General features: G+C 33.1%; 1 protein-coding gene across 1 annotated transcript; it reads left to right on the top strand.

Annotated features, from left to right (window-relative positions):
• The first annotated feature begins 4,083 nt into the window (after positions 1-4,083).
• LOC142643358 (methylmalonate-semialdehyde dehydrogenase [acylating], mitochondrial) lies at positions 4,084-12,799 on the top strand. The gene is made up of 19 exons (XM_075817946.1): positions 4,084-4,222; positions 4,341-4,450; positions 4,955-5,026; positions 5,123-5,284; positions 5,368-5,446; positions 5,549-5,703; positions 6,510-6,573; positions 7,490-7,569; positions 7,900-7,965; positions 8,934-8,984; positions 9,111-9,262; positions 10,397-10,487; positions 10,713-10,793; positions 11,577-11,654; positions 11,784-11,819; positions 11,915-11,958; positions 12,067-12,145; positions 12,412-12,502; positions 12,602-12,799. The coding sequence occupies exons 1-19, from the start codon at positions 4,198-4,200 to the stop codon at positions 12,709-12,711; spliced, it is 1,626 nt and encodes a 541-aa protein (XP_075674061.1). The 5' UTR covers positions 4,084-4,197; the 3' UTR covers positions 12,712-12,799.
• Positions 12,800-14,722: the final 1,923 nt, after the last annotated feature.

The following is a 14,722-nucleotide window of genomic DNA, read 5'->3' as shown; positions in this document are numbered from 1 at the left end:
GTTCAGGTCACTTCTTCATTAATACAGCTAATAAAGCTGTTGCCAACCATTTAATGCGAAGGAACAAGTGAGATTTTTACTAGAAACTTCCCACAAAGATCTCATTCAACCCCTGAGGCACTCACTTGCACCCATTATATGCCCCAAGGACACTTCGTTACTTCCCATTCTATCCTTGGACCACCTCACTCCTCAGGCTGTGAATACTCCTTCTAGAGGAACAATTGAAGGCTATAATAGTGCTTTCCAGCTTCGGTCCTCGGGCCCCCACAAAATTTATAAAAAATAAAATCTCGGTGAATTAACTAAATTTAATCTTAATTATTTAGATTTCCTAACTTCTTATAGTAATATGTATGAACTCGATTTCCACGTCAAAATGTCACCACTCGGAACTCGAGACTCTAAAACTCAAGTTCCTTCATTGAACTCGAGTTTCAAAGCCTCAAGATGTTAGTTTACAAAATAGTTTCGCAAATTCAACAACTAACTAAATTGTTTCCAAAATCATGTTAAATGCCAAAAAATCCCTAAATTATACTCTTAATTAAACTTTGTACCCTAAATTTTGGTTTTCCATCCAAGACAATGGTATAAATTGTATAATTGACGACGGGGTATAAAGTGTACCACGAGTTATAGTTTAGGGTGTAAAATATAATTTGAGTTATAATTTTGATGAATAAAAAAAAATACCGTCAAATGACTAGATTTTCAAAATTCACATCTGATAAAAAGATATAAGAAAACTTCGAATAATTTCTCTCCAGATAAACTTTAAAAAAAAAAAAAACAAAAACAAAAACAAAATCGACAAATGAAAGAATCTTTCATTAATATAGTGTTATCCTGTATTGCTGAATCATCACGTGTGAGCTGTGATATACTACCTGACAAGATTGTTAATACTCAGATAAATCTCAAGTGGATGATTTTCCATTACTTAGATAGATTTACCACCGAAGAATACAAGTTGCACAATTACGAAACAATTTATGGTAAAAGGTAAAAACATCAAACTTATGCCTAGAGAATTTAGTGCCATTGGCATATGTTAGAGTCAGATAAGTGCTTGTAAAATAGAAAATGTATCACATTTTAGTCAATTAAGTCTAAAATTTGCCCTCAGCAGTTTATTTAAAAGTTTTTTTTTTTTGGAGGTCATTTAAAGTTGTGTAAAGAGTAAAGACATAGAGTTGTTATAGTAACGGTTTAAATTTATAATGATACTATTTATTTTGCATTTAATTTTTTATTTTGCCTTTATGTATCTCGATAATGAAGAAAAAAAAGTAGATAGTGGTTGTTGTGTGTAAAGAAAAAGAAACAGTATAAAAAAAAATAAAGAAAATTGATGTTTTAATAAAATATAGTGTAAAATAGATAATCCGATATGTGGTGTTTTGAAAATGGAGTATTTAAAATAAATAAATAAAGTTCTTATACTAAAATAAACAAAAATTTTTGCACGAGCTCAAATGTTAATAAAAGAATCTAACTTTTCAATTGATGTAATAACTAAAAACTATATTAAGTAACTAGAATTATATTATAAAATATTAGCCTCATGCCCTCATTACATTTGCTTCATGCATGCGATCGGGGTCTTTTTTTATTTTATTTTATTTTTTTCTCTCTTTTGGTATTTAGTGTCATAATTTTTCATTCATCACAATTTGCAATTTACACATTTTTCTACAAATAATAGGCATTGACTCATGACCTTGTTTTTCACAAGAATTTCATTCTATTTTATCTCTCTTGTTTCTATATCATTTTCATTCTAGAACCTATCATCATTGACAAACCAATTGCAATAAATTAAATTAAATAACTACATTTTTCTACTTGAAATTTTATTCACAGTTACGAAATTACAAAAATAATGCCAAAAATTTTTTAAAAAAAAAACTATTCACACATGTAATTCACTCATATACAACAAAAACAAATAATAACTTTTAAGGAGAATTGCAAGGGAAAAAAGGGGAAAAAAAAAAAAAAAAAACAAATATGGTATGAAACCATGTCATCCCTTGAACCCTTTTCGTGTTTGACTTTGATCTCATTTGGTCTTCTAGTTCCCTACTTCCCCCTTCCCCCCACCCCCATAAAACCAGATATACAAAAATTGCCAAGGCTCTAATAATCCTAAAAATAGTTATAATACAATGTTTATTATTTAAAATATTTTTCTTACAATTTCCATAACAAATAAATCAAAATCATATATAGCAATCAAAATTATATGAGTAATAAAACAATAGAAAAAGATATATTCAGATTAAAAAGGGGGAAAAGGCCTAAATTTTAGGATAGTTTTAGGATAAATTTAAAAATAGTTAGCTAAAAAATACTAATATGAGTTGTTTATTTTTTATTAAAAAATGAAAAAGTTGTATTATACTTGACTAACATGAGAGAAAAAAAAGGGGAAAAAGCTATTTAAGACTATCTAAAAAAAGCTATTTTATTTTTAAAATTTGAATTTGACAAATAAACGTGCATGGGGAGGAAGAATTTATTTAGCTAAAACTGAAAATTTTTTGTTAAAAGTACTGTAAATAAAGATAAAAATTTATTGAAATAGTGTAGTGCAACCCATGGATAGTACCAAAAAGTGCAGTGAGACTCATGAATAGTATCAAAAATAAACTGAATAGTAAAATAACTTGGCAAAAATAATCAATGCTAAACGCACACTAAATAGATGAATTTTGGTACTCCAAATGGGATATATATATATATATATATTTTTTTTTTTTGGGAAGAAAAGACAATTGCAAGGTTTGAGACGACCTAGAAAACGCTTGAGCATGTTATTAGTAGTACTAATAACATGATTCCCTTGTTTGGGTTTTATCATTTGGCATACCAAAATCCCTCAAAATCATATATTTGGAAAGTTTAAATTGATGGTTAGACATGTAAATTTATTAATTTAAAAAATCCTACATTTTTGATAAATTTAAAAAGCAGTTCCATTCATGTCTCTACTTCTCCACCTTTCTTTGTCAAATTCAAATTTAAAAATAAAATAGCTTTTTTAAGACAATCTTAAACAATTTTTGTTTTCCTTTCTTCGCTGACGTTAGTCAGGTATAATACAGCTTCTTCATTTTTTAAAATAAAAAATAAACAATTTAGGCTTCCCTTTTTCATCAGAATAAGACACCTCTCCGGCTCTCCCCAGTTCAAAGAAACACATTATTAAAAAAAAAAAAAAAATCTCATGTTTAAACTATTTTGAATACACTATTTTTTTAATTAATTATTTATTTTAATCCAAAGATAACCTCTTATTCATATTCCTTAAAATAGACACTCAGTTGACAAAATCAAATCAAATATAAATAACTGTGTTTCTTCCTCCTGTTTAATCTAAATAAATAAATAAATAAAAAACCTCATCTTTCTCTCTTAGAGGAAGGAGTAGTCTTTTTCTTACAAGGTAATTCTCTCAGTGTTATTTTTAAAAAATTATTTTATTTCTCATATGATTTTGATTGTTGTATGTGATTTTGATTTATCTGTTATAAAAATTGTAAGTAAAAGATTTTAAATAACAAACATTGTCTTATAACTACTTTTAAGGTTATTGGAGTAATTGCTGTTCTTGTATATTTGGTCTTATGGGATCAAAAGTAAGGAACTAAGGATCAAATAAGATCGAAGTCAGGAAATGAAAAAGATTCAAGGGATGGTATCATTTTCTTACCCTATTTGTTCCCCCTCCCCGACACATTTTTTTTTTCCTTTTTCAATTCTCCTTTTTTTAATTGTATATGAGTAAATTAAATGTGTGAGTTACATTGAATTTATGCCAAGAGGTTTTAATTCTATAGACTTCTTAATGTGTTTTTAAGAAAGACGTATAGGTTCAAATCATCTATCCAATTGTTTTTTCTTTTTTGTTCTTTTTTTGAGAGAATCTCTCCAATTGTTGTAATAAGTATTTTTTTTTTTTTTGCTAAACTCAATTGTTGTAATAAGTAAATAATATCTATATTAAGTAACTATATATTATGTATAAAAAAGAAGAAGTAACTATATATTATAAAATATATAAGATATAGTATTTATATAGGCCAATTGCACTACAAAACTGAGAGAGTTAGTGCTGAGTCTGCTGACTGCTGAGTCACAGCCTCGTAGACTATCCGAACATAAGCATCATCAACATCCTCGAAGTAAAAAATGTTGCGGTTTTCGATTCAACGAGGTTCATTTCATATATCGAATTTCATTTTCATTACCAATTCAATTCAATTTGTTTGTTGTTTTTTTTGGTGGTATTGGTGTTGGTAGTTTAGAAAATATAATTTTGATTGTTGTTGCAGTGAGGAATTTGAACTTGAAGGCTTTGAGTTTAAGGCCTCAAATCTTCGCTTTGAGAAACACCCATTTCTCTACGGCCACAGAGCCCTCTTCTAAGCAACCTAACAGTCTGGTATTCTTAAAACATACATACATATATACACACACACACACACGCACACGCACACACACACGCACACATGTAACTTTACTGAGGATTGTGTTTTCTTTTTTTAAAATTTAATTATGCTTATAGAATGTTAAGTTTAGCTATCAAATGGAGTGTTAATGGAAGTGTTTTTGGTTTTTTTTTTTTTTTAATATTTAAAAAGCCTGTAATTTTTGTGGAAATGAATTAAAAGGAGTTGATGGGAAATGGTATTTGGGTTGCATAAAATCTGATTAAAGATTCAAAATTTGATTTTACTTTTTGGACCAACAAATTTACAATTTTGTTTGTTTGTTTGTTTTTGTTTTAGAGATCTAATGAGCAATATCACAGTGAAGCTAAGGAATTAGAATTTCACAGAATTGTAGAATGTATTTGTCCAACAAAACACAGCCAGACAGTGTTGATGCTTATAGAATGTAATATATGCTATTTTCTCATTTTGTTTTACTGGTCTTATGTTATCAGAGGGTTCCCAATCTTATTGGAGGCGCATTTGTTGATTCACAATCACTAGCTTCCATTGATGTTATAAACCCTGTAAGGATCTTAAGATGCACCATACTGCTTACTTTTACATTTACTACAGAATTATAGCATATTTTGCTTTTTGGTGGGGGTCTGATTTGGTAATAGGCAACACAAGAAGTTGTTTCACAAGTTCCACTGACTACAAATGAAGAGTTTAAAGCTGCAGTGTCTTCAGCAAAGCAGGCTTTTCTATCATGGCGTAACACCCCAGTTACAACCCGTCAGCGTATCATGTTCAAGCTTCAAGAGCTTATCCGGAGAGACATTGTAAGTCTGTCAGAGTCATTGGTATATTTGGTTTTTCAAAATCAGTCGATTGACAAATTTGGATCACTCTGTTGTTGTTCCAGGATAAGCTTGCCTTAAACATCACAACTGAACAGGGAAAGACATTGAAGGATGCCCAAGGGGATGTGTTCCGTGGGCTAGGTTAGTGTGTTTTCTTGTCACTTTGCTCTTTTCTCTTTAAGAGGATTTTGTAGTCACTTAGTGACGATGGACCTCTTTGCTGTCTTTGTTTTCCTCTTGTAGAGGTGGTTGAACATGCTTGTGGAATGGCAACTCTGCAAATGGGGGAGTATGTTTCCAATGTATCAAAAGGAATTGATACTTACAGCATTAGAGAGCCACTTGGCGTATGTGCTGGGATTTGTCCCTTCAACTTTCCAGCAATGATTCCCTTATGGGTAAGCCTGCTATATGTTTTACTCCCTGTTACTTACTTTTAAGACTGGTCCATTCCATTTCCCATAATCATTGATTATAGTTTTGCTCTAGGGTGTAGACTGCATTGCTTATTTGAAATCATAGGCTTGTTATGACAGCTACCATATGGTTGAATTAGGTTGAGAAATTCAACCAGAAAAGTTGTGATTAAGATGGAGAAAGCACTTAATTAGAGTGAAACCTGGTCAAACACACTCTCTCTCTCTCTCTTGCACGAGAATGCATAAATGAATGAGATTTTTCTCAAAACGAAGGGAAAGATTGTTATGCAACAAGCATAAAATGAACACAAACAGCTGCAAATTGAAGCTAAAGTACACTGGTTTAATAATTTTCGAAACAGTAAGGCATGCACCAATGGACACAGCTCCTGTTTAGATGCCTCTTTCGTTTTTTTTTTTTTTTTCATTCGCCAAGCTTGACTCTAACGTCTTCCATAACATAATGCAATAGATCCATGGTAAAGTTTTTTTCCTTTCAACTTTGATTGCCCATTTTAACACATTTTCCCAAAAAGCAGGAAAAAGTTAGGTGCTCTGTATTTTATTTTGCTTCTGCAAAAAGCAAAAAAACACTATTTTCCTTAAGTTATTATTTCTCACAAGCATAAAATCACTGGTTTTTATTTATTTTTTATTTATTTTTATTTTAATTGTAATTTTTCTGGGTCTTCATTAATTAGTTTTTATGGTGCTTAAATTGTAGCTATTCATATCTCCCAAGAAGAAGATAATTTCTAAGTGTTGGTTTTATGATAATTTTGCAGATGTTCCCAGTTGCAGTTACATGCGGGAATACCTTTATATTAAAGCCATCTGAAAAAGATCCAGGTAATTCTGATCTTCTTCTTGGTAGTGTAGCCATTGAACATTATCTTCTTCATGATACTATGAACTATATAATCCTAGAAAAAGGATTCAAAATTTTCTTTCCCCTTGGATCTATGCAAAAGAACTTATTCTGTTGTGTTGGTGCTTATAGCACATGAGCCTGCCTGCATAGGTTTGTGAAGCACCTGGGATTGAGGATTGTTGAATATGCCGGAGTTGTGACCAAGTTTTCACAGATGGATTAATTTTTTAGATGCTTGATATTAGATTTGTTGAGCCATATAGCTGTTTGAATTTATAGATCTAAAACTGCCATTATATAATATTTGCTTGTTTGCTAAAAATCCAATGCATACTGTTATCGAGAAAGCAATAAATAATTTTCAGGCCTTTTTTTTGTTAAGTGAAGTTGGGTTTCCAAAATTGAAGGAAGAATATTCTACTAGCTGAATTTCTTAAGGCAAGCTAGAGTAATTATGCAAGTGAACCTTGTCTTAATTACAGAGATGGATTTGTTCAGAAGGATCCATACCTTCTAGCATAGCACCAGTATCATAGAGTAATTGATCATCTTTTTTTTGGATGAGTATCATAGAGCAGTTGATCATCTACACCCTTCGTTCTTAGTTCTTTCCATAGGGCTTATTGAAGCCTCAACTGCTGTGATGAGGTTATGCATGTGTGAATTATGCATTGCTATCTTTTTTCACCCTGACCTAATGTGTGAATTATGCATTGCTATCTTTTTTCATTCCATATATGAGGCTATAATTAAATTGGTGTGCATGTTAATTGAGGTTACCTTTCCATGTCAATATATATATATATATATATTTCATATTTTTGTTGTTACGTGTGGAAAAAAAATTAAATTTTTGTGCTTCTACTTGGAGTGATTTGTATATTTTTTTTCCAGGGGCTTCTATACTGCTTGCAGAGTTGGCAATGGAGGCTGGTTTGCCTAATGGTGTCTTAAATATCGTGCATGGCACCAATGTATGCTCTTTACTTTAATGATTGTTACTAGCTTTTGGATCCCGATAATTGTCCATATATTAATGCACTCAAGGACTCATGTGGGATCTTTTATTGATCTGTTACTTTTAAAATGATAAAGATATAAAGTTGTGATTTCAATGAGTTTACTATCTGATGGGTCTATGACATACAGCTTATGCAGTATGAATCTTTTTTTTTTTTTACTAATCTGGTTAAATAAATTTTTTTTTTTGGAAGACAAACTTGCAATGCTTTGGTGATTTGATGTCACTAAATGTCGCATCTCCTAAAGAATTTTTTTTCTTAGTGTCCTTCATTTTATGGCAGGATATTGTTAATGCTATTTGTGATGATGAAGATATCAGAGCTATATCATTTGTTGGTTCTAATACTGTAAGTTATCTCAAAACATTAATTTCATGAATCCAATTTCTATATATATTTTTTCATAGTCTGTACCCTTTGTGATCCTGTTATGCGTCTTTAAAATTTGAACAGTTCAGGCTTACAAAGTAGTTCATATAAGTAGAAACAAATACTTATATGTCATTTGGTTTCTTGTCCAAGGGATGAAAGATTCCTTCTGTGACTACATAACTAAATAGTCAGCCCTTGATTTGCTGACCTACAATTTCAGTCAGCTCCACTAACTGAACTCAATCTTTTAAGGTCTGCATGATGTATAGGACAACACTCAGCATGACTTCGAAACTGGGTTTAATTTCCATTGAGATTTTAACTATTTTAGTTTTAAATTGGAAGGAGTAAATATAATCTGTAGGGAAAATGTAGCTTTTGCCTTTATGAGTTGTTTGGTCTAGGTTTATTTTTTCTTTTAAGATAATTTTGTTATGAAAATTGTAGCTTTCTTCGTTCTCACGTTGTTGTGAGTTGTGTCAACAAGCTGTATCTTAAATGGCACCTTCTGACTTGTTAAAAGAGGGTTGGGAATGAAGTAATGGGTCAAGACCAGCGGGTGTGTGTATAATTTACCAATTAAAAAATAATAATAATATATATAAAAAAACTCTCACATTGTTTTTTCTTAACATTGATATTTTCCACTGACCACCTCAATTGTCCCAAAAATTGGTGATTAGGACACTATTGCTACTTTTGCATGGCCTGCATCATGATGGTGTTCATACACAGTTGTTTAAATTCAGTCCGAGATTTATTATAAAAAAAAATTGTTTATGTTCCTCCATTGTATAGGTGAAATAGAATAGATGGTCAGCTTGGCTCTGTTCATCGTAGTTTTGTTGTCATTGGAGCTTATTTATCACCTATAATTTGTAACTCAATGTATCTTAAGACTCTTAGCCATATTCTTACATGATATTCTTATTCTTTTATCAAAGGCTGGTATGCACATATATGCAAGAGCATCAGCTAAAGGGAAGCGTGTTCAGGTAAGCACCATTTCTACTTTGGCAAAAAGCATTCCATTCCTCTTATGAGTAATGTGGTTTCTTTTATATGCATGCAACAGCTAAAGTTGAATTGAACTCACTATTTTTTTTAACTATTATCTTCAGTCCAATATGGGGGCAAAAAATCATGCAATTGTCATGCCTGATGCAAATGAGGATGCTACTTTAAATGCTCTAGTTGCTGCTGGTTTTGGTGCTGCTGGACAAAGATGCATGGCACTCAGCACAGTTGTTTTTGTTGGAGGCTTAAAGTCATGGTAAAATGCTTTGTTTCCTGGCGCATTCTATTTCTTCATTTTTATGCCTTTAATATTAGTCTATCTTTTATACTCCTATCCTGGAAATCAGAGGCTCCATGTCATGTTTGTTATACTGAAGGTAGTGGATATAGAAGTTTTCTAAATCGAGTTTTGACCTTCAGTAAGTGCATGTACCTGTAAGAAATTGAAACGCTTCATCTACTCTCATCTTCTTAACTTAGCCAACAATTTCTCTACTTTTATCTTTAAACCATCCTTGATCAGTTTGCAAGGTTTCTTATCTCATTTTCTATTCTCACCTGTTACCCATTCTAATATTGGATTCTGTAATTTCCTTTTGCATTCTCCCATTTTACCCACTCCTATTCTGATAGCAGGCTATTATTATCTTTTTTACTACCCAGTTCTATGTTTCCTTGGTCTTATAATGGAGACTTCTTCTCTCCATTATTTTAGACACTCCCTGCCATAACATGTCCTCATCCTGCAGTGAATTAAGTTTTCTAAAGGAGTCCTAACAATTATAAAATTTCTCTGGAAGCTGGAGTTATCTTCCCTGAAAACAAAATCTTAATATCTAGACCTGGAGGGTCTTCACAAAATGTCCCCATTGAGGATAATGAAGTAAGATATTTGATTTTCTGATGTATGTGAATGTGGCATTAATGTTCTGAATGTAAGGTTGAATATGTGTTAAATTTGCATGTGTATATAGCTTTCAAATTCATCTTACATCCAAAGGAGACAAAGATGAGTATGCTGTCAAAACTTCCTGTTCGATTTCTTGTTTTCTGGAGAAGGATAATTGAATTTGCTATTATGCTAGGCATAACACCTATCTCATTTTTATGGCATCTATGTGGTAGAAAAATAAATGAAAATTAACCTAATAAATATTCAATGAACTATGATTCTATTCCTCAACTTTTACAAACATGTGTCTCAGTATGTGACTTATAGCAAACCTGTCAGAGACAGATTTCATACCTGCAGAGATGTTGTCTTGAATAGGTATTCCATGCATTTTGACCTTCAATATAAAGCAGGTTCTTTCAGGACTTTGAGTCCGTTGATTTACATGGATATATTTTAGTCTAAACCTTCAAAAATAATTCATTTTAACCTTTTCAGGGAGAATAAACTAGTGGAACGCGCCAAAGCTCTTAAAGTAAATGCTGGAACAGAACCTGATGCAGACCTAGGTCCAGTAATTAGCAAACAGGTACGTACACAATTTCCAAATTTTTACCAACTTCAGACAGCTTATTCTGGCAACAAATGAAGCTGAAAACTTCCTTACTTTCCATTATTTTTTTTTGGATTCATTTATGAAAACTTCTATTTAGCTGTATGAGTAGCAGCTTATTGGTACTTCTTGGTCTACGTTTGAATCAGTCTTCAGTGGGTTTCAGACTGGATTACCTTTAAATTTTACTTGTATTTACAGGCAAAGGAACGAATACACAGATTAATTCAAAGTGGTGTTGAAAGTGGTGCCAGACTGGTCCTTGATGGGAGAGATATAGTGGTACTTTTTGGTATCTTTAACATTCTACTGTCTTTCTGTTTGTCGTACCAGAATTTTTTGTAGCTTCTGTAATGAATAGTGGATGATATCTTGTGTTATGCAAGAAGAAACAGTATATGTACTTTGCATCATAGCTGGAAATAGTAAGAAGCAGGAATTGTGGTGAATGAAAGAAGCAATTGGATGCATAAGATTTGATTTGGTAGGTGATTGAAGGAACTTTTATGCATAGGAAACACATTAAAACAGTACAAATAGTCGGTATCTTTTGATCCTGAACTGTGTACGTCGTGCATACTTGGGTTACTCTCTTTTTTAATGTTTGAATAAAACTTTTATTACTTATAAAAAAAAAAGTTGGTATCTATAAAAGCTTAACAACTTAAATATGACTTTGAGGAAGCCCCTCTACAATTCAGACTTGTTTAGCTTAATATCAATTTGAATTGCCTCTGACATTTAAGCTCTCAGTTAGACATGAATGTAAGTTTATGGGCCTCTATGAACTTGGGCAATTTCATTGCATATCTATCTGAGTAAGTTTAAGCATTAGATTTGTATGGGTAATTTATTTCATCTTTCACTCTCTTAAATTAATTTCTAAAAACATAGAAGTTGCAGCTGTTTTGGTCATATGAAACCAAAAAAAAAAAACCCCTGGTAGACGCATTTCTTTCTCAAGAGTGATAATTGGTGCTTGACAAGGTGGTGGTTCCCCATTTGTTTAATTTCAGCATTTCAGAAACTGGTCTACTAATCAATTTATTAATGATTGACAAATAGGTCCCCGGATATCAGCATGGGAATTTTATTGGCCCCACCATTTTATCAGATGTCGCAGCCAACATGGAGTGCTACAAGGTATCCCTTTTCTTTTAATCCTTTTCTTCCCATATGTTGTCAGAAGAACCATGTTTTTCCCATTGGATAAAAAGAGCTGAACTGTGACTTCAGAACAATGCTGACGTTTTTCTACCTCTGCATTTGCAGGAGGAAATTTTTGGACCAGTTCTTATTTGCATGGAGGTGTGTTCATTACTCCATTGTTTTTATCAATCAGGTTATTGATTGCCTAGTATGGAGATATTAACATACAATTTTTCTGTCCCTCTCAACATCAGGCTGACAGTTTCGAAGAGGCCATAAATATTGTTAACAGAAACAAGTACTTCCTTAAATTTTCTTCTCTTGTTGTATATATTACCATACTTTTTCTAATTCTCTTAAAGAAGTATTACATGTGATTTGTATGTGACTTGTACTTCTGGAACAGATATGGCAATGGGGCTTCTATATTTACTACATCTGGTGTAGCTGCAAGGAAATTTCAAACTGAAATTGAAGCTGGCCAGGTAAGAGTCACTTCATCAATTATTATGTCTTAGAGCTTCGTACAGATTAGTTTTCAATTGCATGGCAATTATTTATCAACTCTATGAACCACTTTTTCTGACACCCTTTTCACCATATTTGTGTCATTATATATGATGGAAAGATTTAAAACTTTGCATGATTTGATAAAATTACTGAGCTGTATTGGTTTCTTAAACTATAGTTTTGCCACTGCCAGTGCTTTAAGTGGAATACATAATTCTCAACTTTTTTTGTTTTGACTCAGGTTGGCATCAATGTTCCTATCCCAGTTCCTTTGCCGTTCTTCTCATTTACTGGCTCTAAGGCATCTTTTGCAGGCGATCTCAATTTCTACGGTAAAATATCTTCCTTCCTTTGATCTGTAACTTCATTTTTTTTCTTTCACTGTAGTGGTTACTTGTAGTTAATTGATTTTTTTATTATTTAATTTTCAGGCAAGGCTGGAGTTAATTTTTTCACCCAAATCAAAACAGTCACTCAGCAATGGAAGGATTTGCCAAGCGGCACTGGAGCTAATCTGGCAATGCCAACTTCTAAAGTGTAATAATTTATGATAATACTTAATAGTTTCTTTTCCAGAACTTATTGTGAACTATCCAATAAATTAATAACAAGGTGGTCTTTCTTCTAAAGCTTGTGCTCAGTGGTGAAATCAGATAACTTTTTCAAGGGAGACCATGGTTGTATATTGATGTTAAAATTTTTGAAGTTAATTACTTGTCTGAATAATAATAAATTTTTTGACAATTTAAGGTCTATTGACAAGGCAATAAAAATCAAAAGCAAATTTTAACCATCATGTTTGATTAGCAAACTTGACAGAAATAACAAGCCAAACCAAATTGATTTTTTTTTTCTTTTTCTCTTTTTCTCTTTTTTATTAAGAAATCACATTGCCTAATATTAGGATTTGTTCGTAATTGCAAGTTATCTCATATATTCGCTACCAAACGACAAGAGAAATTTGAAATGTACAACTTCAAGTTCTTGGAACTTGAAAATTATCGATGCAACTACAACTCTAAAGTGGTGGTTTTTGAAAGTTTTGTTAAGATCCATTTGCACAATTGATTACCTACATGACCAGAGTGTCCCATTCCATCTGTTGCCTATTATTCGAGTGCAATAATTTCTGGATTATGTTGTATTTTAGTGGACTATATTTAAGTTCAATCAAGACATCCTCTGCTTTAGCCAAGAGAGAGAAAGAGTCTCTATGATTGAATTCAGGAAAATAATTTCAATACAAGAGGTATGTAATGCAAAGAAGCTTGCGTGTAAATTGCACACTTCCCTCAGTCCCTGTAGCAACCAGGCTACCCCCACAGAACTAAGAAAAAAACAATGTCCATATTTGCAGCCGAATGGGCTTCCTTTTCTGTAATACTTTTTTTTTTTTTTTTGACAGTAAAGATAGAATTTTATTGGATCAAGTAATATAGTACAAGTATCACCAGGCCAACGTAATACAGGATTTCAAAATTTGGCTAGGCATGAGTATGCATGTAATAAAACCCTTTGGCAACCTAATGAAGCTATGCATACAAACAAAATAAACTACCACCACTGATGTACATCAGCTATTCATTGGCAGAGCCTTTGGTAGTCTTGTAGCAGTGTCATTGCCCCTCTAAGAATGTCACTGGGGTGGGTTTGGTTACTGTCAAAGATGTACCTGTTACGTGCGTTCCATATAGCCCATGAAACAATAGCCCACACTTCCATCTCATTCTTCATCAATATGGGCATCAATTCACGCACAAGACTATAAAAATCCTCTGCATATGAGCTTCGCTTCTACAACTTCCCTTCTACCAACGCCCAAACATTTCTAGCCATGGGGAATGCCCAAAGAGCGTGAGCCACCGTCTCATCGTGTTGCTGGCAGATTGCATATGCCGGGTCCAACGGGATCTTCTTTCGACATAGATTCATGCGAGTAGGGAGAATGTCAGAGCACGCCCACCAGACAAACATTTTAATCTTGGGGGGTACCTGTAGCTGCCAAATACGATTCCACAAGCACTTATCCCGCAGTGCCGAAGAATGCTCCACCTATTCTATTTGCCTCATGCGGATCGCAACTCGGTGGGCTGATCTCACCAAGAATACGCCCTTCTTGTTTTCTTTCCATATTAACTTATCTCGATCAGCTATTGCATCCAGCTTGATGAGTTGAATCTCCGCCACCGTGTGAGGCATGAACATATGACTTAGTAGCTGTTGGTGCCCTTGCCTTGTATCCGGGTTGAAGAGGTCACAGACCTTCATACTTTTGTCTGCCTTTGGTCTGGGTCGTGGGGGATGTGGGAGCCACCTATGATCCTCAATCTTGATGCCCTTCCCATCTCCTACTTTCCACACCGTGGCTGCCCTTATAAGGTCTCTAGACTCAAGCAAACTCCTCCACACAAATGATGCGTTGTTGCCCATTTCGGCCTCCATAAATGAGCAATTAGGGAAGTAGCGCGCTTTATATACCCTGAAAAATAGAGAATGACTTCCTTGGATCAGCCGCCAAGCTTGTTTTGCAAGCATGGCAAGGTTGAATGCAT

This window comes from Castanea sativa, chromosome 7 (genome assembly GCF_040712315.1).
Source record: "Castanea sativa cultivar Marrone di Chiusa Pesio chromosome 7, ASM4071231v1".
Lineage (NCBI taxonomy): Eukaryota > Viridiplantae > Streptophyta > Magnoliopsida > Fagales > Fagaceae > Castanea > Castanea sativa.
The sequence above is the reverse complement of the archived record's forward strand: the minus strand, read 5'-3'. Positions and strand labels throughout refer to the sequence as shown.

Excerpts from the sequence above, each read along its gene's own strand:
- LOC142643358 (XM_075817946.1), top strand. The coding sequence starts at position 4,198 with ATGTTGCGGTTTTCGATTCAACGAG. Across the intron at positions 9,263-10,396 it reads GTTGGAGGCTTAAAGTCATG|GGAGAATAAACTAGTGGAAC; the intron begins GTAAAATGCTTT and ends TAACCTTTTCAG. Across the intron at positions 11,820-11,914 it reads CAGTTCTTATTTGCATGGAG|GCTGACAGTTTCGAAGAGGC; the intron begins GTGTGTTCATTA and ends TCTCAACATCAG.